Source organism: Alternaria conjuncta (genome assembly GCF_024043145.1).
Source record: "Alternaria conjuncta strain BMP 0040 chromosome Unknown scaffold_1, whole genome shotgun sequence".
Lineage (NCBI taxonomy): Eukaryota > Fungi > Ascomycota > Dothideomycetes > Pleosporales > Pleosporaceae > Alternaria > Alternaria conjuncta.
Window position 1 is genome coordinate 1,814,737 of NW_026250090.1, and position 25,993 is coordinate 1,840,729.

Here is a 25,993-nt window from a genome sequence, read left to right on the forward strand (position 1 = left end):
CTTATACATCGATTGCAAGCAAGGACGCACATGCTGAATGGATGCACCGAGAGTACGGTATGGCGAACGCTGCAAGCATAACATCCTGCATCAAGTGGTGTACTCGTCGCGCCTCCTCAAGATGCAGCCATACCTTTCTCGGAGCAGTGTGTGTAGCATACAAATGACGAGGCGTTCGTGTGGAGTCTAGCTGCACTTGCTGCAGCCAACTTTTCACCGTGACAACGGCCAATGCAGTTCTATCGCCCTTGCAGCAAGGCTGAGCAGTATCTTGGAATGACGTTGAACGACAGACGTCATTGTCTGTTGCTATGTGAACGTCCCAACCGGGGCAGTTGCGATGATTCTGGCGCGCATGCTTCTGTCATGGGGACTCGATCTGTCGTTTCCTCACTTCCACACTTCAACTGGGTACACGCAACGACCCAACTCGAGACATGCGCAGGTCTTGATTGAATACTGTCTGGTCTGCTTTGCGATTAGTAGGGCTACACAGACAGGGGGATACTCTTACAGCGCTTTGCAGCCAGACTTCCACCATGCCATAAAGGACCTTTCGTAACCTGACGGAGCGGCGCGCTGTTGCACACCTGTAACCTGCGCGACGAGCCGGCGCAGTGCAGCCACTGCCGGTTGTAACTCTGTAGATCACGGTTTTGAGATGGATGCGCGATGCTCGAATACCGTTGGGAGTGCGCCTTCATGCGAGACGTCTTTGGTATCTCAACCGGGGGGACTGCACCTTCTTTGGCGAGATCACCGGGGTAAACGATATTTGACCATCTGCAGCGGTAATGCAGACGCAAGGGGCAAGTCCGAAGCCTGTGGCCTGACCCACCTTTCCCAGTAATATGAGCAACGTCACTCTCATACAAGTAAAAGCGCGTTCAGGAAAATCGTGTGTAAGGCGTCCCTCTAAAGATACTCAAATTGGAAAGTGAGATATACATAGAAACTGAGCCAGCCGGTGATTCCAAAGCTAGTGAGAGAAACAATTCCAGCCGGCATCGTGTTTGGACTCGACTCCTCAGATGCTATGCACAGGACCTAATGGCGTGTGGGTGATACGAACTTCACGAATGGGGGTCTGCCCGCTTCCTCGCGTGGTGCGTAGGCGCAAGCGCACTGATTACCGTGTCGCATTTGTTGCGAAGCAGCTATCCGATCGGTTGTCCGGCTCTTGAAGCGGCTGTTGTTGGTCTCGTGGCAGTGCCGACACGGTGAGAGAACATCCACCAGTGCCTAGAATTACCAGGTGGATGATGCGTCCAGGGTCCATGTTCGGTGGCGCCCTGCTATGCGATGGCTGGCCGATCCCGCTCAGCATGCCTGCCTGTAAGGTCATTTCAGGAGTCGTGCATGCCGTACGCCGGGCAAATATGCACCTCCTTCCACCAGGGCTGCACCTGTCTCCAAATTCTGTCATTCTGTACTGAGCGGCCTGAGAGATGCTTCGTTGCGATTCTTCCAACGTTACCCAGCTCAACCTCGGACCTGGATTCCGGATCTTCTCGCTACCGTCATCGCAGAGAAGAAGAAACGGGGCGGATCGGCTTTCGTTACAAGCATCCGCGGGGTGACACAAAGAGCAGACGAGGAAGAACGCAGCTTCGTATAAGACTCCCCAGGATCTACTGCGTCTCGCGACACTGCGTTTTCCTCAAGGGTTCGAGCGGATGCCCCGCATGCTGAGGTTGTAGCGGTGAGTGACTGGCTGTGGTCATCCTGCCATGAAGGTTTTCAGCATGCGACGCGCGACCAGGTAAATCCAGAAGATGATACTTAGCCGGAACTGCTGTGCAAACCTTTATCGTACGCATGACGGCAGTGTCTATTATAATGAGACGTGCCTGCACCTCTGAGCAATGAAGGCTTGCCACGCAGTGATCCGAGTAGGCGTCCTAGACATTGGGGGCCGCAACTCGAGCTTGTGATGGTGAAGAACCTTCGTCGATTATCGCGGCGCAGTTGATGGGCGGGAACGGCAGATGACGAAACTATTTTGAAGCAGTGTGTATGCATGCGAGGCGTTGATGCTTATAGACGAGGTTTATGGGAGCCATCCCCGCGGCAGGCACCGCGCGCGCACGTGCATCGACCAATCATGGCCGGACCCTGCCCGTGTGAACTAGCGCACGTTTTGCCTACCACAGCAGCGCACCACAGCATTAGGCTGCGGTCGCTCAACATCTTTCTGATACATGTCACAATCAGCTGAGTGGGAGGTCAAGCAGAATAGTTTGATATTTATGATTGATCAAATGAGCTGGTCCACACTGCAGACTATGTAAAATGGTGGTGGTCACATAACTGTACATGTCCATCCAGGCTTCAGATTCAGAGCCAATATACTCCAATGTGAAATGTTTTTGTCAGATCAAACGCCATCGCTCACACCATTCTACCATGAAAATGCATGCTCAAAAAGCTCTTTCTAAGATAATCTCCCCAATCCTTGACGCATCATGACCAGACGTCTTCTTGGTACTGATTCGACGCCCTCATGGCCTTGACAATCTCCTCACCCTTTGTCTCCGGCACGTTCCTGTACTTGGAGATGATCTTGCCGAGAAGCGTGTTTACCTCGCGGGCCATATGCGCGGCGTCACCGCAGACGTAGAAGTAGGCCTTCTGCTCGAGCAGCTTGTTGACTTCTTCGCCGGCCTCTTCAAGTTTGTTCTGTACATAGACCTTCTTAGGACCGTCTCGCGAGAAAGCAGTGTGCATCTCGAACTTGTCGCCCAGGTCTGCTTGGTATTGCTGCAGGTTGTGTTAGCGAGGAATGAGTGATTGATATGGCATCTTGAGACTTACCTTCCACTCGTCGGCATACATGAAGTCCTCTGATTGCTTTCGGCACCCGAAGAACAGAATGGTCTTTCCGACATTCTGACCAGCCTTTGCCTGTGCAGCTCTTTCCTGAACGAAACCACGGAAGGGTGCGACACCAGTACCGGGTCCAACCATGATGATAGGCTTGGAAGGATCTGAAGGAAGCTTGAAGTTGGAGTGGCGGACGTGGACCGGGACGTGAATACCATCATACTTGTTGCGAGGGCCGGTGATGGTGTAGTTCAGACCGTGAGGATCCGGGTTGGGGTCACCGTGTTGCTTCTGCTTCAAGGCCAAGAGGTAGTTGGTAGTGACGCCCTTCAAAGCGTATGGTGCGCCGGGCTTCTCGATAGACTCGACGATAGCAGTGATGGAGATCTTGTCTTTCTGGACTAGAGACGACGAGGAGATGGAGTAATAGCGAGGTTGGATCTTGACCATGGTTTCGAACAGGAACGAGAATGGGATCTTGTCCCATGTCGCGCCCTTTCCGGTGATCTCGAGAAGCTGGCCCAGGTTGAGGTGGCGGTCGGTGACCTGTTCCCTGAAGTAGTCCTTGTCGCTACCGAGTTTCGCGATTTCAGCCTTGATATCGTCGTTTGGCGCAAACTGTGCAATGACAGAGACAAGTTGACGCGACACGGCGGCGTTAATCTCAATGTGGAAGCGGACGGCGGCATCGTACGTAGTTGGCGACGGGAATGGAACTTTGGCGGTGGGGTCGAGACCTCTGACTGAAATAACCGTGTGGCGCTTGTCTTCCTTGCCGAGAACCTTGAACAGCCTGTCGACTTCCCTGCCAGCGTTGTTGGGCCAGATAGCGATGTGATCACCAGTGGTGTATGACAGATTGGACCCAGCGATGCTGATTTCCATGTGTAGGCAGTTTCGGTTGGCGGAGTTGAAGAGTTCGGCGGATTCGACGATCGGGGCGATAAAGGGGTTGTTGGCGTTGAAAGGACCCTTTTGGTTGCCCTCAAGGTGGTTCTTGTTGGGCTCGCCGAGGTAAACGGTGTCGTCTTCGGGGGATAGCTCTGGCTTCTCATTGACTTCGAAAACGGGCTCGTACATGGCTTCGCGCTCCTCCAGACCCATCTTCTCGGCAACAGCAGTCCACATGGGCTCCTTCCAGGCGAGGAAATCCTCTTCCATGGTGCCAGCGCCATCGTCGCCCTCACCAGCAGCACCCAGTCTGGTGGCACCGAGCCTCGTCAAGTACTTGTCGACGTTGCGGACCATGGAGTTGTAGTGTTCGTATGTGTTGTTACCGAGACCGAATGCGACGTAGTTGAGCTTGTTGAGGGGCTTGTCGTCGATGCTGCCACCCTCCGAGAAGCTGACATCTTCAGAACCGATAAACTCGTAGAACTCGACGGCGTTATCGGTGGGCTCGCCCTCGCCGTAGGTGGCCAGTACGAATACGGCGAGCTTGTCTTCGGGAAAGGTGTCGAGGTTCTCGAAATCGTACTCCTCCAGATCTGCCACCATGGTCTTGAGGCCGAATCGCGAATGGCCCTCCTTGGAGATGCGGGAGGCATAGTCCTCTGCCGTGCCCGTCTGGCTACCGTAGAAGACGACGCAGTTCTTGTCCGTCTCGTCCATCTTCTCTATTATGTTGCGCGACTTGCCAGCCTTTGCAGCGCCATTGGCCGTGGCCATGGAGCTGCCGTAGGGGTCTCCATAGACGCCCCAGTAGGTGCCTTTGGTGAAGTAGGCTACTGTGCCGACCAGGAGGGCGGCCAGCACGATAAGGTCCAAGGTGTCGAGTTGTGCCATGGCGCTGAGAGGGGCGTTAGCAGAGTCGGCGGGAGAATGAGGGGCTGACTGACATGGACACGGTAGAAAGTTGCCGTCCGGAAGGGGATTGGAAACGACACGGTAATATTTGTATGCGGCTTCGCAACGGAGGATCGGAATGGCAAGTGGCCGTGCGTCTCAACTCAATCTTATCAAGATCTGGCCACGGAGCCGCAAGCAGGCTGTTGAGACAGCACACCAAACGATAATCTCGCCTTTAGACTCTACACATCTCTGACCGCTTCCTCGACACGGGTAAAGTGGCCAAAAGTGGTGCCGTCACTGACTGGCAGACGCCCATCGGAAGCCGAAGCGTTCCGCAGCCATTCCGCTGGGGCAGCTCAGAAACAACGGCGGGCCTCAGGTGAGACCCTGACTTTCCCGACCCTCGCGGCCTTTCCGCCATGGCTACCAAGAACCCCGCCAGCACTTCGGTACCTTTGTGGGGCACACTGCGGCCACACATACGACGACCTCGTGCGAATCACGGCAGATGGAGGCATCGAATCTACAGAGGAGCAGCGTCAAGCCGGCGGTAAGAAAGATGCAGCATGCACGCGACAGTCGTGCAAGGCTAGGCGATGATAGAGACAGTAAGCATGTGATGGCCAACTCCAGGGCGGGAAACTTTCCCGCCCTGACAATAGATTCACAGTTCGCTTGAAAGTAGAGTTTTCGCGTATGATTGCGCAAAGATGACGAGGCGTCTTGCCCAGTGCTCAAAGGCAGCCAGCCGTCTTCCTGGGTGTTCCTGGTATCATCTCATGGATGCTTCACGCACCAAGACCGTAGACTAAGCGAAGCCTGGAAGTGCATATATATGCGCAGCCAGAGCAAGTGCAGGTGGCAGTATCGACTGAGGTAAAGAGGCGCCTATCCCGATGCAGATATCTAAGTCTTGTCATCACTGCGCGTTTAAGATGTCGCAACTCCCACGTCTACAGTCTTGCATCTCCAGCCTTACTGCACGTGTGTCATAATGAGTCAGCCTACTATTCTCATGTACGAATAGACATGTGCATGGTGAACGACAAATCACAGATGGAGAAGCATCGCGTACGGCAGTTACCAATACTCTTCCTTCCGATCAAGGTCAGCTGAGCACTACCTAGGTATCTAGGATAGAAGCGCCCGTTATCAGGTACCTCTCAGTAACTGCCTAGGAGGCATACTGACACGGGAGGAACCCCTCACCTACGTATGAGGCTCTCGAGGCCTATCGATAGCTTGCCATGCCCAGCTCCCAGAAAGGCAGACCACGTGGGACTGAATAATCTCCAGGCTCGGATCGATCTCCAGAGCCGTGTTGATGCCGGGCGCCATGGATGATCGTTGCCTCGAATCAGGCTAGACGGCGGCTAGTCAGGCACAGGGCACCGCTACGTACCCATTTCATACACCTCGAGACATCCATGACAGCCGTCGCGACCCTTTAACGGCGCCCTCTACGTCTTGAGCCTTGAAAGACGGGCTGCAGTATTCTCCGCGCGCCACGGAAGATGCTGCACGCGAAGCCTGCGGCATGTGTGAGTAGCCTTTCCCTAGTCCCAGGCCCATCGTCATCCAGCTGTGAAACGCACTCCCCACGCGGCCTGGAGTTTGACAGTGCCGGCTCTTCAGGTGCCATGGCGACAAAGCCTTATCTTGACGTCGATGCTTCTCCGCGCTGCCTCAGAACTGTGCTGACCCCTGTGCCTTGCCCAATGCAGCTGCTTTCCCTCTCCTGCAAGCTCGACCAGCTGCTGGGAATGTGTCGCACCATATAGAGCACCCCTCGTCGGCCTCGCGTGAGCCCAGCCAGACCCGCGGGCGTGCGCTGACTGCCTCGTCACGAACCATCGCCTCGCGCTCCCAGACTCCGGCCGTCAAGGCTGCCAGCAGCAATTCGAGCCCCGACCGCACCCTGACGACGCTCGAGCGCAAGCCCTCGGGCTCGTACGCCCACAACCGCAACACGTCCATCGTCCACGGCATCCAGCACTCGCGCAACACCAGCTTCGTCAACTCCCCCGCCACCAGCCCGCTGAGCCCCCAGATCATCGCCGCCGCCGCCGGGGCAACCCTCGATGGAGCCCTCATGTCGCAGGAATCAATAGCCGACGCCTTCGCCGCCAACGGCATGCAGCCTGGCGCAGGCACAGGGAACGTCTATGCCGGCGTGGGGCCACAGGCGGCATCCAGCGATGGAAGCATTTCTCACCGCAAGCCTGAGCGGGCGCCGAGTGCCAGATCCGTGCGAAAGGGCCACAATCACCACCGCTCCCAGTCGCGCCACCCGCCGCATCCCCACGAACTCAAGACGGTTGGCGAATATGCCCTGCACCACCTCTTCAACGCCTTCATCAGCCAGGCCGAGCAGAAGATCAACCAGTGCATGACGGAGAGAGGCCAGCCTGAGGCCCGGGTAGAGGGTGTCTGTGGACCTGGTGTAGACCCTACCTTCGACCAGCTCATCGCGGCCCTGGGCCATATTGCGCGCCACAAGCCAAAGCCGCTTATAGACACCATCATGCTATGGCGCAAAGCCAAGAGCGAGGAGGCGTCCAAGCAGCGCACTCACTTACTTACTGCCCGACAAGCCAACCCAGGGCTTCAACTCCATCCTGCGCTATCTCGACGTAATACTGAACCGGTCCAACAACTGGATAATCAATCCGCAGCCTCTGTAGCATCTGGCCCCGACCACATCGTCGCTCTGCAGCAGACTGTCACACAAGCGGAACAGCGCTCGACTGTCTCAACCTACATCCTTTGCCGCGTCCTGATCGAGATCATGACCCAAACCGACCTCCATAACTTGACTTTTGAGATGGCCGACCGTCTTCTTGGTCTTTTCTACGGCCAGCTCAGCACCGTGGACCCTGACCTCGTGGACATATCCCCTCTCAACCTCGCCAATTGGACCATCTACAGTCAACTGCTCGGTGTGCTGAGTGGCCTCATTTTTGAGCAAGTGCAAGACAAGTTCATCACCGACCTGAAGATCGTCGATGGTCACTTGGCCATCAAGAATCAGTACAACCGAGACCATGAAGCCAAGGGCGCCTTGCTCATTCGCGCTCTAAGGCACCTACAAGTGAAGTCATATCCTGAAGACACCTGGGACCGGACATGTGATTTCATGCTTTCCATGGCAAAGCTTTTCACCAGTGCCCACGGCCAGCCGGTTAAATATGCGTACTGCCAAGTCCTAAGGGAACTCTTATTACGTATCACCTCTAAAGCGACCATTGAACTCAACGCTCCTAGATGGAAGACTGTGATCGACATGATGAAGCAGCGCGCTGCCATACTGCTGGGCAAGCCGAAACACTGGCACGAAGCCTTCCCACTCATGGCCGCCATCCTATGTGCTTCTCCGACCGAAACCTTTCTCTCGCAATGGCTTGCGCTCGCCTTGTCTACTCAGCCACGACTCAAAGAGCGCGCAACCAGAGCCATCGCCCTTCGAGGCATTTGTCGGCTAGTGTGGACTTACATATACAGGCGGGGAACCGAAGCACCAAATGTCGCTGTTCGCCGGTTGGAAGAAATCATACGAATGGTGTTCCAACCCGGAAGGCGATCGTACCTATCAACTGAACCAGCCATCGCTGAGCCATTGATACAACTGACACGCATTATCGGCTACAAGTACCAAGACCTTTGCTTCAAGACCATCATCTTTCCCCTGCTCAACTCCGACATGTTCTTGTCGGGCCGAGAATTGCGCGTTGAAAACCTAGAGCCTGACCGTATGGTCATTGGTATCCGCTCGTTTCTGGCCATCATGGCTGATCTCGAAAACACGGAGCAGCCGCCTTTTCCACTTACGTTCGACTACGATCCAAACGCGGTATCGAACGAGCTCCCGGCTCTTCCTTCTAGTCCGCGGCCTTCACAGCCTCTACCCATAAAGTCAAGTCTTCTCAAGGAAGAGCGTCTGTCGCGTCCTGTGAACTTCGCCGGTTTCGCCGAAGTGGCCAAGGAGTACTATATCCGCTTCTGTAAGATCTTGGGGGAGATCACCATCATCTGCGACAACGCATTCGGAGGCCAGGCCGTACTCGACGAGAAATTCTCTTCGCAAACACCAAAGACCCCTATGGCGGCGGCCTTCAGTTTCGCTCCTCGTGAAGATTACATGACCACCACAGATCCGCGGCAAGGGTTTTATGACCTCTTGCATGTCGCTGTTCAGGCTTTACCCCGCTGTCTGTCTCCACATATACCATTCAATTCACTGGTAAACCTGTTGTGCACCGGGACAGCCCACGTACAGGGGAACATCGCTGTGTCATCCGCTCAATCACTCAAATCTATAGCCCGACAATCACATGCACAGCAAGTCACGATTGGCTTTGCACGGTTCATCTTTAATTTCGACGACCGTTATGCCACTATGTCTGATGGTGGCATGCTTGGGGCTGGGCACATCGAGAACACCTTGAAACTCTACGTGGAGCTACTAGAGATATGGATTGAAGAGATCAAGCGCAAGACACGTAAAGCAGCATTGGATACGCCAGATGACGGTTCTGGTAATCGCGCGGCTCTTCTTGATCTGTCTTCAGTGTGGGCGCACGTTGACGAAGTTGAGTCCCATGGTCTCTTCTTCCTATGCTCGCCTTCACGTCGCGTCCGCTCGTACGCTGTCACCGTGCTACGCCTCATAACTGAATTTGACACGGCTCTGGGAGGCTCCAATACACGTGTTATCCGGGTAATGGAGGGCAGCCCCCAGAGAGTTCTCGACATTAGCGATGAAAAGTTGTCGTTGGCTGAGCGCAGTCGATTGCAACGCGGCATGCGTAAGAGCAATGTGCAGAGTACCCTTGTTGAGCTTTGTGGTAGCGACGTGCCGTACGACGCTACCCTGTGGTTCAAGATCTTCCCCAACCTGGTTCGAATCAGCTTTGAGGTTTGTCCTTTCGCCGTGACTCTCACTCGTGACATAGTCTGTGCGAGACTTGCACAGATGTATCGCACTCTATCATCCTTAGCCGAGGGTCAGCGCTCTACGCCGTATTCACCCTTCGAGCCCGGGAGTAGCAAGCTCAGTGGCCGCCTCGCTTCCACATCACCAGAAGTCGTTATCGAACAGTGGAAGTTGTACCTCATATTCGCCTTCACGACATTGACAAGTCTCGGTCCGACGGCCACATCAGCCACGCAAGGAAATCACTCGCGTAAAAGCTCAAAATCTTCACAAATTAGCACGAACAAGCAACATACTGCTACCGAGTTGTTTTCCAAAGTCCTTCCGTTCCTGTCAGTGGACAATGTCGCCATTCGGGATGCTGCGGTCATCGGCCTCGGTTCCGTCAACCTCAACCTCTATCGTACACTGCTCGAATCGCTTCAAGGGATCGTGGCTGCTTGCGCTGAGGAGGCGAAGATGCGCTTGGGAAATCACAACCGGACGATCAGCAGTCCTCGCCCAATCAACTATCGAACTGACCATCTTCGGACTGAGATTACACACGTCTACAAGCTGACCTCTCAGCAATTTCTCAAGCTCCCTGAGGCTCACAATGACGAATGGATAATCAACAATCTCATGAACTACACCAAGGATCTGAGAATATTCCTGAGTGATACGGAGGTCCAACTCGAAGCGCGCTATCAGAAGCTACGTACGCACTATTGTGGACTGGTGGAGGTTTTGTTTGAGGGCATCAACAAAACCAGTGATCCTTTGCATTGGATGCCTTTCCAAGCCCGCAAAGCTGCATTCACATTGATGGAAGAGTGGTGCGGCTATGCGGCAAACCAGTCTCAGATCCGCCAGCGTGAAGAACAGATGCGCCGTTCCATGCTTGATCGAGAGGTAGATAAAAACAACAAAGGCAACGCGACTGCGGCTCTTGAGATCGAAAAACGCGATCTTCGAACCGCAGCGCTGAGTGCCATGGCGGCGTTGTGTGGCGGGCCTGTTAGTATTACCACTGACAGCAAAGTTCTGCTTCAGTTCGATGTTATACGCATGCTCTCGTGGATCCAGAGCATCTTCGAAACCCCGAGCGATCGGACACACGCGATTGGTCGCCGAGCACTCACCAACCTTATACTGCACAACCGCGAGCATCCATACTTGCTGGACAAGGCAATCGAAATGTGCTACCTCGCAGTTTCTGGCAAAGCGTTGGAAAGCTACTTTGAAGTTGTCACACAAGTCCTCACACAACATGAGGACTATACGTTGCCATTCTGGAAAGTACTCAGCGCTGGTCTTTATACGCTTGGACACGAGAACAGCGAGATACGCACCAAATCAACGCGATTGCTCCGAACGCTTGAAGCTCGCGAGGGCAAGAACTCGAAGTTGCAAGATCTAGATATCAGCATTTCTGACAAGACTGTTGCTGTCTACAAGCTGGCGCAATTCGAGACGTCACGGAGGCTCGCTAAGCAGCATGCTGAACTCGCCTTCCTGGTCTTCTCGCAATTTTCCTACTACTTCAAAGATCTCAAGCCTGACCACAAACGCAACATGGTTGCCGCTATGCTTCCTTGGGTGCAATCCGTCGAACTCCAAGTAAATCCGGATGGAGGACCGACTGCTAATTCTTACATGCTGCTTGTCAACCTCTTTGAGATCACTTACAAGGCCGGCAACGTACTACACAATGAGATTCAGGCGCTCTGGCAAGCATTAGCAACGGGGCCGTACGGTGGAAATGTTCAGTTAATCTTGAACTTCATCATCAACCTTTGCCTAGACAAACGGGAACAAAACTACGTCGACTACTCCAAGCAGATCGTAGTCCATCTATCGAGTACCCCTGCAGGGCTGAAGGTGGTCGAATTCTTGCTCCTACAGATCAACCCGCGGTCCATGGTAAGCGAAAAGCGCGAGCCTATGCCACCACCACCAGACGCCGTCAATCTACCATACTTGGCCGATCTCACTCAGGTCCTACCAAGTAGCAACAAGCAGGTAAGCATAAAGTAAAACTTGGAATGAACTGCGCTAATTCTCATAGTCCGGCTTCGCTCTGGGACAAGTTTGCCTCATCCTGTTGGTTGATCTTATGGTATCTCCAGTTGAGGTAGCCAAGGAGCACATTCCTTTGCTTCTACAGGTGGTCTTGGTTCTTTGGGATCACTATACTTCTGTAGTTCAGGACCAGTCTCGCGAGATGCTTGTGCATCTAATCCACGAGCTAGTCATCTCCAAGATTGAAGACGATACGCCAGGCATCAACAAAAGATCGATCGAAGATTTCATTGAAGGTATTCGACAACATGACGCCAAAGTGGTATGGAGTTACGATGACAAGAATGGCAAAGACGTTGCAGATTCAACGTTCAAGGTTCCCGAGCCGATGGAGTATGTTGCTGGCGAGGTCATGAGATTCTTTTCATTCGCGTACCCTGGGCTTCGAGAAGCTTGGGGGCGAGTCGCACTGAATTGGGCCACGTCGTGTCCGGTCCGACATATTGCATGTCGATCATTCCAGCTCTTCCGCTGCATCTTGAGCTCGCTCGATCAGCAGATGCTTTCCGACATGCTTGCAAGACTTTCCAATACCATATCAGACGAGGAGAGCGATATACAGACATTCTCTATGGAAATACTTACGACGTTACGAACGATCATCGAAGCACTAGCACCGGACGACCTCATACAGTACCCTCAATTGTTCTGGACCACTTGCGCATGCTTGGATACCATACACGAAGGCGAATTCATGGAGAGCCTGCTGATGCTAGACAAGTTCCTCGACAAGCTTGATCTGGGCGACGAAGAGGTGCTGGCAATCCTGGAAGAAAGTTGCCCGGATAAATGGGAAGGCAAGTTCGAAGGCCTTGCTCAACTGACGTACAAGGGTATCCGATCGAGCACATGTCTGGATCGATCTTTACGAATCTTGGAGAGATTGGTGGTCCTACCTTCCAGCCGCATCGTGGGCGATGATAGCCGACTAATGTACGCCATCCTCGCGAACCTGCCAAGATTCCTACGCTCGTTCGACTCTACAGCAAAAGATTCTAGTGTTCGAGCCACCGCCGAAGTGCTTGCAAAGGTTGCCGATCAGCACTACCAATGCACATCGCTGTCCGAAGCGTTGACAGCCTTCGCAATGAAGAGGTATCGTCAAGAGAAGGATTTTCTCGCGCAGACAATGTCCGCTATCCGCTCAACATTCTTCCCAGAACATGAGTTCGGCAGCCTCGTGTTCCTGCTCGGTCTCTTGATGAACAACATCGATTGGATGAAGATCAACACAATGGAAGTCCTCTGCGTCCTGTTACCCGAGATCGATATGCGCAAGCCGGAGATGGCCTCCAAAGGATCCGATCTTTTCTCGCCTCTTCTACGACTACTACAGAGTGCGTATTGCCCTCAAGCTCTGAGGGTTCTGGACTTCGTCATCAATCTCAACATGACTAGTACTCTTACGCCGTTCGACAAGCAACATATTCGAATGAGTATGGCAGGTTCTCACTCCACCAGAGGGTACAAGAAACAGTTCGAGAAAACGCAGTCATTGTACGGTATCCCTGAAGAAAGCGGCTGGTCAATTCCGATCCCCGCCATGCACTCGCAGTTGACGAGGGCCAACGTCCACGCTGTCTTCTACACCTGCGGAAATTTCGGTGAGATGAATGTGCCAGACACCGAGACACCCAAAGTAGAATTCCGCCAAGAAGAATTCCCGTTCAGCCCGTTATCCGACTACCACCGAACAGCGACCATGACTTCAGAAGATACTCGGGGCGACAGTCACATTGGTGAACTGGTCATGAAACTAGACAGCTTGGACGACTTCTTTGAGGATGACGATGACGCCGAGACGTTGACAGACCTACCAAACTTCTCGTCCTCGGGGCGTTACGCGAATGGATCGTTTGCTCACGATATGCGTGAGAATCTATACGATCAGCAAACGGCGCCTATCCTGCACAAATCTCTTACGCGAAACGCATCCGTTACATCATTTCAGTCGGGGTTCATCTCTGATGTCAAGCTCTCCCCGGCTAGGGACCCTGGTGTCATGACCCCGGGCGCTTTCAGCTCCTTTGCCAACTCTTCTTCGAGTACCTTACCCCCAACAAGCCACCCCCGCCCTAATTTACATGCCCGATCAGTGACGTCGCCATCTGCTCCAAACCAACCACAGCGCATTTCACCTTCACTCTCGTCCACCACTCTTGACGAACAAAACGAGCCGTTCTCCGACGACGAGTACTCGGCTGGTCGTTCGAACAGCACAGACAAAGCCGGGACCTTTAGTCTGGAGAACATTATCAAACCTGTCGCTCACGATACGCGAAGTCGTTTTAGGAGCGGCATGAGGCGACTGACTGGCGGCGGTGGGGACAACAAGGAAGGAGCCAAGACAAGAGACGCGATCAAACTGGCATTACAAAAGAGTCCCCAGGTGCCAAAGGTACCTGACATTTACCTGGTGAATCCCAAGAGCGCGGATCTGTAGGATGGCCAGAAGAAGCGAAGAGTACATAAGATAGGTGCTCGAGAACACGAGTGCCAAGTATATACATGGGGTAATGTGTTTATTTGTACAAAGAGATGGATGCGCTGACCGGATACCAAGGCGTAATATTGGGATGGTGTTTTCGTACGAGGAAAGGATGATTTATTGCATGTGTGGGTGACGTCCAAAAGATACCAAACGCTCTTTTCCTTTTAGCTGTTTTCAGCTCGCGAGATACCATAGTGCCAACAATACGATTAGAATGCTCATGTACCATTCGTATCCGTCGATCACTAATCAGAGCATCCTGCGTCATCAATCGACATGCATCCTAGCGTATGCTTATGGCTGCCTCGTACCCCGGTGGTGAAACATCGATATCGAGTTCGCCGCTCTCAAGTCTATGCTCAATCGCTTCACACCTTCGATTGCACTTTAGCCAGCCTGTTGTCGGAACAGGCAAGCTGTGGTCTCGATACCAGGTTCGTTCCACCGCCGTCATCCAATGTATCGGCCCTCCATTATTGATAAATCCCTCTCGCTTCTCTCGGTCTACACCATCTCCAACCTCACCTACAAATAGAGGCGCAATACTCCGCACTCCTGTGGGTGTATAACTTGGTACTACAGCTATGGTGGCGCTGAGCGAGGATAGTACTGTGGAAGCGATACGTGCGAATATGCTTTCTCCAGGCTCAGTAGATGGGGTCGAAGTAACAGAGGTGGGGAAGTCGGGTGTGGACTGCCATTCTGGGTGGTCACGTAGGACTTGGGTAAAGGATGATGTGGTTAGCCAGCCACGTTTCTGGTAGCAGAGCGCGATGGAGGGGTGCGTTGTGCGGATTACGACTGGGCCTGCTGGATGGTGGATGTAGGTGAGCATTGTTGTAGTGGTAGTTTGTATGGGTGTTGGGGTACGTGCGACATGAGGAGCGCGAGCTTTGCCAAGTGCTTGCAGCAAACATGATGTGTGAACTCTGTGAAGAGGGGTTACGTATAGTGAGCAATGTGAAATGATCGGAGATCATGGGTCGTGTCAATCTACGAGAGCGTGAGTGCGCCGAAACACTGCGCTGGACGTAGTAGCCATGGGGCGCGTGCGAATAAACTTCTGCCCATTAGACACGAATGTTGTCGTACTGTTGGATTGAGGTCGCCCCATATTCAGGTCGAACATAGAAACATGACAGCCCTATCGTGACAGCCTCTTCCCTGACAAGATTGAAATGTGATGCAGCGATTCAAGAGGATGTCAAGGATGCCATGCGAGTCCGTGCGGTGCTAATGATCTAACAGCCCTAAATCGCGTGGCATTCCAAATTCCACGCCAACGTTCTGGAACCGGTAGCTTTCGCAATCCCAGAAACAATTGTAGCTTTCGCAATCCCAGAAAAGACTGTCATGTTACACTCACGCTGAAAGATGCATTAGTCGCGACACGAGGACGATCGTGGCTGACTGATTGTCGCACCTCGATTCGGTAGACGCGGGGAAGGAGGCTGAGGAGCCATCTCCGGATTCGTCGGCGGAAGAACAGAAGCGCCATGGGTACCCTGCAGCCCTGGAGGAAGCTGAAGGTTTAGCGCACGCAGTAACGTCTAACACATGGCAGCTGGGCAGCTTCCTCTCCTATTCGCCTCTCAGACAACACGCCATTTCCGCACTGTTGCCATGTCAGACCGACAGTTGGTTAACGTGCTATCGTGCACTCAGCCAACCTCCAATTTGGGCTTCTATCGTGGCGCGCGCACCCAGCAGCGACCGTTGCGTTGTTCAGCTACGTCGTGATGGCCGTTTGAGAGCCCAAAGATAAGTCCAGCGCTGTGCTGAAACGCCTCACTTCGCAAAAAGCTCTGACCATGACGCCTTGACATGCCGGCCGCACTGCTTGCAGTGGTGTCGTACTCATGTCAAACACGCTGTCTGTGTGTGAGCATGTGAAACAAAATAGATTTTTTTGGCCTTTTCTAGAGTCTTCATCCATTACCCAGCTTTCTATAAAGACGGTCATTCCGATAAAGACACTGCAATCATTATCTCAAACTCATGTCAAACATGTCGACCGTATCTCAAGGCGCAAAGGTTTACCTCATCCACACTACACAACATACTCGCCCTTTCTTGACGACTGTACCTTTCATAGCCCATGATTTCGCTGCGTGGGGACATCGTGTCGATCACCACCCCGCAGACTCCGCATACATCACTGAGATTCGATCACGCGAGGATGTCGAACACATGAACCGCAAGGACCGCGGTGGAAGCCGGAGGACGAAGCTGATGGAAATATGGGCAACCGAAGCCGTCCGCAGAAAACGAAGGCAACGAAGAGAACCCCATGGCATTGCGATCGAAACATCGATTGGAGAGGGCGGCTTCGGACCGCAAGATGCCAGAGTGAAGAAGGCTGGTGATATGGTGCAGGATGTCATCGATGGCGTGGCTTCATTTGGTTAGTGTGCACTACAGACCCCAATACGGTCATATGGCATGAGGAGTAGTACTAACAAACTATAAGAAGCCAGATACACAGCAACACCAATTCAGCAGAACACATCACCAGGATCTCCACCTACCATCATCACCACATACACACGCCATATCTTCGCCATCAGGTACACACCAAATGCACCTCTCCCATCATGGTCGAACCCCGACATCACGTACGCCGACCAAGTCGTCTTGGAGTTCCACGACTACGAAGAGATCAGAAAGGAAGTTCTAGTCCATGCGGTAAACAGCGCGATTGGCAAGAACGAAGGCAGAATGGGCAAAGTAGAAAGATGTCCAAGAACAGCCATGAAGCGAGTGATTCTATGGGTTGACGTCGCAGATGTCTTCTTCGGAGACGTAGTACAAGACGAACGCAATGTGGAAGACAGAGATCCTGTGCCAAAATACGAGAGGGGAGAAAAGCCGCCAGTGTATGCCGAAGAGAGATAGGCAGTCCAAACATATGATACCCAATGCTTGCTTACGCATCTTCACACCAACCTGCTTCCAACCCTCTGACCTTATAGCCCCCGCTATCTAATCATAAACCACCTCCCCCCTCCTGGGACCACCCCTTTGACTCCTCGCTCCCTCCGCCATCAGTCCTTGCATGTTCCTGACCCGCACCTCGGCCATGTACTCTTGTTGTTCTGCGCTCATGTGTCTGAACTCATTAGGGTTTCTTCTGAATCCAAAGGTCTTGTGTATGGCGTAGCCCATGCAGACGAGTAGACCCGCACTCAACAGGATGAGGATGATGATGGCGCCCTCGGGGATCGCGTAGCCGGCGTCGCGCTTCGTGAGGGGAGATGCGGTTGCGGTGTTGAGGAGAGTGAAGAGGAGGATTGCGGTTGTGAGTGGGGAGGCCATGGCTTGGATTAAGCTTGGCGTAGTTGCGAGAGGTTTCGATGAGAGTGTAGATACCGTGGATGCCGGGTAGGGTCTCGATCTCTGCCACTCTGGATGGGATCAAGACGTCCACGGGTGTGTAATAACGGTGAAGGAATCAAACGGAGGTAGTAGAAACGACGGAGCGAGGACGTAGAGTGCCTCTAGATGGCTGTGCTTGTTTCGCTGAAGACGCTGACGAAAAACAGAAGAAGTGCCGTCCAGTATGACCTCGGGGTGTTCCAAGGTTTGGCAGTGAGTAAGTGAGTGAGTGAGTGAATGAGAGTGAAAGAACAAAAATGAGCAGTAGGCAGCAGCACTTAAACAACAGACGCGTCGTCCCGTTCCAAAACAGTCGACTCCACCAAGCCACTGCTTTGCCATCATCCCTTCATCCTCTATTGCCGTTATCATACGTGCGCACAGGCCATACCTTCGTACATTACCTCTTCCGACATAGCGCCCTTCCGCATCGGACGCTGGTTGGCCAACGGTGACAAGCGACCCACCCAACTTAGTCGTTTCCAAGGAGGAGATCCACTGTGCACGTGACTTTGCGAGCGGGCCAATGAGAATGCGCGAGGCTTATATGGGCGTGTCCTAAAATGGCATCCACGCATGGCTTGTGGCGTTGCAGGACCTGTGTACTGCTGACAGTGACCATGGAATATACGAGGATGACGCCCTGGAATTAGTGGACATGGATGCTGCAAATGTAACCGAAGTACTAGCTGCTACGTTTCCGCAGTCCATCGTCGTACTTGCCTACAATAAAGGACATGAAACTCAACCGAGTTTCTAACTTTTAACTCAGACTGGGACTTGGTAATGTTTCGCTCTGCTCCAAATACCCAATACTGTCAACGAGTGATAACTGCAGCACGGTTGGTGTCGACAAGTGTATCAAACGCGCTCGATCTTGGAACTGATTGTAGGCAAAGAAGTCTTACTAGATCTGAGACGAACATATTAGAAAAGAGAGTCCATTTTGATTATGAATTGGCGAGACAAGAGATAGAACCTACAATGAGGCAACGGCAGTAGCATACTGTCGCAATGCCATGGCAGTGTACTGCGAAGACCGAATCGATCTCGAATCGCATATCGCTACATAATCCGCGGCATGTAACCGTTCAAAAGCGAATAGATGAATGCAGCCTGGAAAAAGTCATTTTATGCTTACGCATTGTGATGCCGAAGAAAAATGAATAAGCCCTAGAAGCCATGCAAGCCAATCTATAACCGCGACGGCTCCGCGCGTGTATAAATACGGAATGAACGTCGCCCTCCCAACGCCAAGACATGCATTCGTCAATCATACCATGCGACTCTCTACTGCGTCGCGCATTGAGGACCCTCAGCCTCCTCGTCATCGTCTTCCCACTCAGCGCCACCTGCGCGTGGGTCTCCACTGCCGGCGCCGTAGTCCTCCATGTCGGCGTCCCATTCGACGTCGACCTCTTCCACCTCTTCGTGCTTTTCTTCCGGCTTGTCGTCTTTTGGTAGCGCATCCCGGAGCTTCTGTACTGCAGCGTCGTTCTTCAGCCAGCCGTCCTCGGGGAATTCGACGTCGACTACTAGGTAAAGATCGCCACGAGCGTCGCTGCGCTTGATAGGCATACCCTCGCCTTCAATCTTGAGGATTTGTCCTGGTCTCAGGACGTTGCCGTCTGGTTGTTGTACGTTGAGCTTGAGACCCCGTCCGTCGAGATGAGTGATGACTACTCGGTTGAAGCCAGTCAAAGCTTCTACCAAGCTGACCTTCAGCTCAGCCCTCAGATCAGCACCTGCGCGCTCGAAGACATCGTGTGGCGTTTCTGTGAGCGTGAAGATGATGTCGCCTGGCTCCTGGTCGGGTACTTGGTCTGCCTCTCCTGCGAGGACGATGCGTTCGCCTTGTCGCGCACCACGGGGAATGTAAAGTTCGAGGACGTTCCTGGTTTCCACAACCTTCTTTCCTTTGCACTTCTTACAGCGATGCTTCTCGGGAATGACCTGGCCAGAACCTGAACAGTTACCGCAAGGAACGGTCTCTTGGGTGACGAGGCCAGGGCCGACCTGGCGCAGGACTTGCTTGGCACCTGGGAAAGTTAGTATGTCTAGATGATGCGAGATAAATTAGCGACGTACCGCGTCCGTTACAGACAGCACAAGAGTTGCTCTTGGCGCCCTGCTTTCCTCCGCTGCCCTTGCACATGTTGCAAATGATGTTCTTGGTGCTGGAGAACTTGGTCGTCTTGCCCTTGTACAGCTCCTCCAGGCTGACCTCGTACTCCTGCTCTACCGACCGTCCTTTCCGTGGCACGTTTCGTCCGCCGGGCATGCCTCCCATGCCGCCCATTCCAGGCATTCCGCCAAATCCACCCATTCCGCCGAACATTTGCGCAAATATGTCGTCGATGTCCGGGCCTTCGCCGCCCATACCGCCTCGGGACGGGTCGAAGGCAGCCATGCCGTGGGTGTCGTACATGTGTCGCTTGTCATCGTCGGAGAGGATCTCGTAGGCTTGTTTCGCGGCCTTGAAGCGGGTCTCAGCCTCTGCGCGGTCATCTTCTGCGACCTTGTCGGGGTGATGTGCTAGCGCAGCCTGTCCAGGTCAGAATGGGGTCGCCCTTGCGTTGTTGTTGCTTACGAACCTTGTGGTATGCCTTCTTGATCTCGATCTTGCTTGCGCCCTTTTCGATCTCGAGGACCTCTGTTCGCGTTAGCAATGTTCCAAATGAATAGACGAGTATACTAACCGTAGAGGTCGATTTCTTCATCCACTGGAGGTGGCATTCTGTTAGTGAGAGTCGTGTCGTAGTAGACTGCGAGTACAAACTTTTGCGTTGTTGTTGGGTTGCGAGTGGGTAAGTGGTCCAAAGTATGTACAAGAATAAGGCGAGGCACAGCGACGTAAAGGGCCTCGTCCAGTGGGAGTGAAGGCAACAAAGTTTCTCCAGATTTGTCGATCGCAGGCAGGTAATGCGGGCCAAATTGTTAGCAGGCGGCGCCCCCACTAACGTCGGATCCCTGCACGTCATTTTCAACCGCGAACTCGAACCCTTTGCGTCGCATCAACACCGCCATGTCGTTTTCCTTACTCCGTCCATCACTGTCGCAGTACACGTGCCGGTCGTGTCTACTTCGCCTTTCACGCGCCTCGCGACGTCCGATTTCTTCGAACACCTACCACATCAAGGAAAATAGTGCTAAAGCCGATGCAAAGGCCGCCGTACCAACATCTCCCGCACGGACGCGTTTTGCGCCTTCACCAACCGGCTACCTCCATCTTGGATCGCTCCGGACGGCGCTGTTCAATTACCTCCTCGCGAAACGGACAGGTGGTCAATTCCTACTCCGGATAGAAGATACAGACCAAAAACGCACAATACCCGACGCCGAGCAACGACTATTCGACGATCTACGATGGGCAGGACTGCAATGGGATGAAGGGCCAGAGGTTGGGGGCCCGTATGGGCCGTATAAGCAGTCAGAGAGGAGCGCGATATACAGGGAATATGCGCATCAATTGCTGGAATCAGGCCACGCATACCGCTGCTTCTGTTCTTCCGAGCGCTTGAACGCGTTGGCGGAACACAGACACAAGCTCGGCATCGCAACCGACTACGACCGCACATGCGCCCCGCCCGCGATATCCAAGGAAGAGAGTGACGAAAGAGCGCACAAGGGCGAGTCGCACACCATACGTCTCAAAGTCCCAGACCAGTACCCGACATACAAAGACCGCATCTATGGCACCTTCCGGCCTCTCAAGAGACGCGGTCATGTCACCGAATCCGCATACGAAGACCCAATCCTTCTAAAGTCCGATGGCCTCCCCACATACCACCTCGCAAACGTAGTAGACGACCACCTCATGAAGATCACGCATGTAATTCGAGGCAGCGAATGGATGCCCAGCACCCCCAAGCACATCGCCATGTACCAAGCCTTCGGGTGGACACCCCCAGAGTTCGCCCACGTTGGCCTCCTCGTCGATGAAAACGGCAACAAGCTCAGCAAGCGAAACTTCGACACCGACATCACCGCCTTCAAAGAGATGGAAATCTTCCCCGAGACCCTCACAAACTTCGCCGCGCTACTCGGATGGAGCCACAAGGAAAAGAGCGATGTCATGGACTTGAAGACACTGATTGATAACTTCAGCCTGAAGTTCACAAAAGGCAATACCACCGTCACATTCGGCAAAATGCAATTCCTCCAACGCAAACACGCCCTGCAACGCGCATCAGCCGGCGGCCCCGCCCTCGAAGAAATGGTCCGCAACGTCTCCCGCCTCCTCACCTCCCCCGACTCCCCCTACCAAGAATGGAAGTCCGTGATCGGAAGCCCCTTCCCCGACGACTACATCCGATCCATCATAACCGCCGACGCAGAAAACTACACAAACGCAAACGAGTTCCTGTACCGCAACTCCTTCTTCTTCACGCCCCTACGACCATTTGATAAGCAGCCGCCCATGTCGACGACTTCCGATATACCCATGCGCGCACAGATGCTAGCGCAGATTGAAGAGAAGGATTGGAATAAGGAGGATTTGATGCAGAAAGTGCATGAGATGATTGATGGGAGGCCCGAGGGGAAAAAGGGCGCGAAGGATGTGTATCATTACTTGAGGAAGACGATCACGGGGCAGGAGCAGGGCATGAGGTTGTATGACATCTTTGTTATTCTGGGTCGGACGGAGACGCTGAAGAGACTGGGGTTGTTGGTCAATTAGAAGGTCGTGTAATTACGAAAGTGTAACAATAGTGTATAAGAAACGAGACAAGAATATACATGTATTTGATCACATCGAGTTAGTGTTGCAAGCAACAGTAGATATATATATATATAGAGAAGTATAAGGTGCAGGGCCTCCGCAGCGTAGTCGCGATTAGGTAGATGAAATAATTATAAGGTTTAGTAGTGTATGCTGTTAACGCAACGCCTGTTTGTAGGCGTCTGTTAAGACCTCTACGCATAGAGAGTTAGTACTAAGAGCGCTTAGGCGCACACCAGGCGCGATAAAAAAGCTTCCTAAGAATATCCATACTGGGCGCGATAAAAAAGCTTCCAGAGGACATTCTCAGGAAGCCTTTTTATCGCGCCCGGTGTGCGCCCAAGCGCTCTGGATCATGAATATACATGCTAGTTGACTTTCTTGCATCGCTACGATGAACTCGTTGTCTTCAATTCGTGATATCATCCCACCCTGATCTATTCATTTACGCCCTTGAACGCCTTGCCATGCCATGCTTTCCACAGTCGACCACGTTGTCATGTCTAGGAAGTCTCCATCTCAACCTCCTGGCTCTTAACCTCCCCGCCATCCGCAAGACCAAATACCTTATCCTTGACCTTTGCGGCTAGCAGTCCCATGTCCTCTTCACGAGCAATCTTGCTTCCCGCTGCACCCAGCTTGGTCAACTGGTTCTTGCTCTCGTTGTTCGTCGCGTATCCCGCGCCGCCCTTGAAGCGCTTGCTGGCGTTGTTCTCCTGCTGCATCTTGCGGGCGAGGTCGGAGATCTGCTTGGTGCCGTAGTCGCGGTTGGAGATGAGGGGCGATGAGGAGAGTGTTTGTACCCAGTACTTGTTCCACAGCGCTTCTAGCAGTTTGGCGTCGAGCGAGGACTTGTAGTGCGAAACTTCCAGGGAGTAGTAGTGGTTGGCATGCGCACCGAAATCCTCAATCTTGCCGAGCGGAATGGTCTCGAAGCCGTCGCTCTCCGCACCACTCACGTTCTTGGAGCCACCACCCGCTTTCGCTTGGTTCTCTACGTACTCTGTGGAGTATGTGCGGAAGGCGCCGATTTCGACTTTACCCGCGGAGACGGTTCGGTCGGGGTCGATGACGATGGCGCAGAAGGGGTCTTGGAACATTTGCTGCGTCTTCTGTGTGTTGACGTCGATGCCGGAGAGCCAGCAGCCGTAGCCGGGATGTGAGTGGTACCAGCCGACGGCGTTCTCCATCTGGCCTTGTTCTCGTGCGCGCTGCAGGAACTCTACCATGTACTCGTTTGCCTCGTCTTGTGCGTTGACTCGTGTCTCTGTTCCTTCGACTGGTAACCGGAATGCGTCGGTGACGACGAATGTGTGTGCTTCAATCTTGCCTAGCATTAGGCCCATGACTTCGATTGAGCCGCCCGAGCGCGCGTGCATGACCATCTTGAGGAGGGCGATGGCCGAGATGCGGACGGAGGTGAAGTAGTTGGGGTCGGTTCGCCATGGGTGCGCGTCGTTGATGGCTTTCTGTGCGGAGGCTGAGTAGTTGTAGAGGGCGTCTTTGCTGGGGTCGACGAGCTTGACGGAGTTCTCGAGCTCTGGGATGTTTGTTAGCCATGCGATGGTATGCGGGGTATCCGAGTTCAAAGATGGCTGTGTTCTGACAATATCAGGATTAGTCTTACCCCAGGTCTTCAATGCGGTCCCCATGGTTGAAGACGGCGTAGGTTTGTTTGGGAGAGTTTGGTGTTTTGGTGGGGAGGCGAGGGAGCTGTATGCTTGCGGCGGGGAGCTCTAGCGCCAAGAGATACAAGGCATCAGCGAGCAAGCGGGCAGTCCACAGGAGGGTGCGATGAAGTGAAAACAGTCTATTGCGCTAAACGCTGAGATTCATATCGCATATGGCCAACGAAAGAGAATAATTGTGACGCCAGGGAGGTACATCATCGCTACTTCTTCCGCCGCGACTGATCTTCCCACCCCGACTTCTCATTCATCCTCCGCGCCTCATCCTCCATCTTCTTGACCCACCGCTTAGTCAACTCCTCATTCTCCTTGCGCAATTTCTCCTTTTCCTGCTCCGCCATGTTGAGTTGCAGGTTCAGCGCGACCATCTCATCGTGCACCTCCTCCACAAGTCTCCCCTTGCCCTTGAGCTCCTCTGCTCTGTCCTTGCCCCGCCTTTCCAGTGCTGTTCGCGCCTTCTCAAGTTGTTCTATGCGCTGCTTCTGTTGTGTGTCCGAGGCTTTGAGGGCGCTGAGCTCAGCAGTCAAAGTACTCAGTTGCGTTTCGAGATCACCGCGCGTGCGCTGAGTGATGGCAAGTTCGGAGCGGAGTTGCGCGACAGCGGACGGAGAGGATGCATCGGTTGTCGCTGCGCCTTTGCCCTTTGACGGGATGGCTTTGGTAGATGCGCTGGCTGCGGGTGTGGGCTCCTCCGCGGAGGATGTCTGGGTTGATAACTGTGCAGTGTTGTCGGCGAGCCTGGTATCTATAGACATCAGCATCTTCTCGTAGCACTGCGCGTCTCGCATGGGCAGATAACATACAGGCGTTGATGTACTGCTCATGCGCCTTCTCTCTCGCGTCACGCGCATCGAGTGCAGACAAATATTCCGCCAGAGAACTACTCATGGCGGCAGGTAAGGTTGCGCGAGATCAAGAAATGTACAAGTCGTCTCTATCGCTGTCATGGTGGTTTGCTACGTGAGCAGGCTGAAGATGGTCACCATGGACGATTGCGGAGGTCGTCACTGCTCCGATTCGACTCGACCCCTGCTAGCGTCGATCTCGGGAAGCTTCGGTCTTGAATATCGCATGTTGCAGCAACAAAGTCAAACTTCTCTCCCGTTCAATTGAATTTCACGATTTACCGTCAATTACTCAAGATGCCGCCAACGCACATCTCCGGCACATCACGGGCCCTCTACCGTGTCTTCATCGCGCCAAACCTACGCAACACAACTTCCATCCCACTTCTCTACGCCCCAGCATTTGCGCCGACATCGTCTCCCACCTCCCTCTCCTCGTCCACACCCAGTCTCACGAGCCGGACCTCCACCCGCGGCATAAAGTACACGAAAGACACACGCCGCCATGCCATCTCCGACTACTACGTCATCGACCAAGCCATCGAAGCCGACATCATCAACCTCGTAGACGAAGAGGGCGTTTTCCACAACAACGTCCCACTCGACGAAGCGCTGACAAGTTTTAACAAAGTCACCCACCACCTCGTACAAATGACACCGGGGAAATACGACGAAGATGGAAACCTAGACCCGAACAGCCTACCAACATGCCGCGTCATCTCCAAAATCGACCTCCGCGCACAACACCAGAAGAAGCTCGAGACGCTCCGACGGCAAGCCAAGGGTCAGGGCACAGGGCCTGCTACAAAATCCCTAGAACTGAACTGGGCGATAGCGGCGGGCGACCTGAAGCACAGGCTGGTGGCTATGAAGAAGTTTCTGAAGGAGGGGCGCAAGGTCGAGGTCACACTCGGGCCGAAGAAGCATGGCAGGAAGGCGACAGAGCAAGAAGCGAATGCGGTTTTCAAGGCAATTGAGAACGCAGTGGCGGATTGTAAGGGAGCTCGGGAGACTAAGAGGGAGGGTGAGGTTGGCGGAATCTTGACGGTTATGTATGAAGGTAAGAAGGTGGAGAAGAAGGAGGGTGATGATGAGGCAGCTTGAGAAAACGTTGAGATGAGATGGACAAGCAAACCTAGGGAACCCTCGCCATGTGCTCCTAAGGCAAATGCCGAGCCGCGGATGATGGGAATGTGGGCTGAAGATGCAATAAGGGATGGTAAGGGAGAGCACGTGAGCATTTTCCGTGCCATGTAGTATACT

At 53.5% G+C, this 25,993-nt stretch overlaps 9 protein-coding genes across 9 annotated transcripts; 4 read left to right on the top strand and 5 right to left on the bottom strand.

Annotated features, from left to right (window-relative positions):
• Window positions 1-2,463: 2,463 nt before the first annotated feature.
• J4E85_000666 (uncharacterized protein) lies at window positions 2,464-4,608 on the bottom strand (the record flags this gene model as incomplete). Its single annotated transcript, XM_051464956.1, has 2 exons — window positions 2,464-2,760; window positions 2,815-4,608. The coding sequence occupies 2 exons, from the start codon at window positions 4,606-4,608 to the stop codon at window positions 2,464-2,466; spliced, it is 2,091 nt and encodes a 696-aa protein (XP_051331477.1).
• Window positions 4,609-6,151: 1,543 nt separating this feature from the next.
• On the top strand, window positions 6,152-14,051 carry J4E85_000667 (uncharacterized protein; the record flags this gene model as incomplete). The annotated part of the gene is made up of 3 exons (XM_051464957.1): window positions 6,152-6,155; window positions 6,339-11,548; window positions 11,595-14,051. 3 exons carry the CDS (start codon window positions 6,152-6,154, stop codon window positions 14,049-14,051), a joined length of 7,671 nt encoding a protein of 2,556 aa, XP_051331478.1.
• A 2,055-nt stretch (window positions 14,052-16,106) lies between these two features.
• On the top strand, window positions 16,107-16,994 carry J4E85_000668 (uncharacterized protein; the record flags this gene model as incomplete). Its single annotated transcript, XM_051464958.1, has 2 exons — window positions 16,107-16,503; window positions 16,573-16,994. 2 exons carry the CDS (start codon window positions 16,107-16,109, stop codon window positions 16,992-16,994), a joined length of 819 nt encoding a protein of 272 aa, XP_051331479.1.
• Window positions 16,995-17,143: 149 nt separating this feature from the next.
• Window positions 17,144-17,414, bottom strand: J4E85_000669 (uncharacterized protein; the record flags this gene model as incomplete). Its single annotated transcript, XM_051464959.1, has 2 exons — window positions 17,144-17,149; window positions 17,172-17,414. The coding sequence occupies 2 exons, from the start codon at window positions 17,412-17,414 to the stop codon at window positions 17,144-17,146; spliced, it is 249 nt and encodes an 82-aa protein (XP_051331480.1).
• Window positions 17,415-18,764: 1,350 nt separating this feature from the next.
• J4E85_000670 (uncharacterized protein) lies at window positions 18,765-20,210 on the bottom strand (the record flags this gene model as incomplete). The annotated part of the gene is made up of 4 exons (XM_051464960.1): window positions 18,765-19,513; window positions 19,563-20,019; window positions 20,069-20,127; window positions 20,174-20,210. The coding sequence occupies 4 exons, from the start codon at window positions 20,208-20,210 to the stop codon at window positions 18,765-18,767; spliced, it is 1,302 nt and encodes a 433-aa protein (XP_051331481.1).
• Window positions 20,211-20,499: 289 nt separating this feature from the next.
• Window positions 20,500-22,155, top strand: J4E85_000671 (uncharacterized protein; the record flags this gene model as incomplete). The annotated part of the gene is made up of 1 exon (XM_051464961.1): window positions 20,500-22,155. The coding sequence occupies one exon, from the start codon at window positions 20,500-20,502 to the stop codon at window positions 22,153-22,155; it is 1,656 nt and encodes a 551-aa protein (XP_051331482.1).
• Window positions 22,156-22,700: 545 nt separating this feature from the next.
• Window positions 22,701-23,849, bottom strand: J4E85_000672 (uncharacterized protein; the record flags this gene model as incomplete). Its single annotated transcript, XM_051464962.1, has 2 exons — window positions 22,701-23,737; window positions 23,825-23,849. 2 exons carry the CDS (start codon window positions 23,847-23,849, stop codon window positions 22,701-22,703), a joined length of 1,062 nt encoding a protein of 353 aa, XP_051331483.1.
• Window positions 23,850-24,088: 239 nt separating this feature from the next.
• On the bottom strand, window positions 24,089-24,773 carry J4E85_000673 (uncharacterized protein; the record flags this gene model as incomplete). Its single annotated transcript, XM_051464963.1, has 2 exons — window positions 24,089-24,630; window positions 24,689-24,773. 2 exons carry the CDS (start codon window positions 24,771-24,773, stop codon window positions 24,089-24,091), a joined length of 627 nt encoding a protein of 208 aa, XP_051331484.1.
• A 254-nt stretch (window positions 24,774-25,027) lies between these two features.
• On the top strand, window positions 25,028-25,834 carry J4E85_000674 (uncharacterized protein; the record flags this gene model as incomplete). The annotated part of the gene is made up of 1 exon (XM_051464964.1): window positions 25,028-25,834. The coding sequence occupies one exon, from the start codon at window positions 25,028-25,030 to the stop codon at window positions 25,832-25,834; it is 807 nt and encodes a 268-aa protein (XP_051331485.1).
• Between the last annotated feature and the right edge of the window lie 159 nt (window positions 25,835-25,993).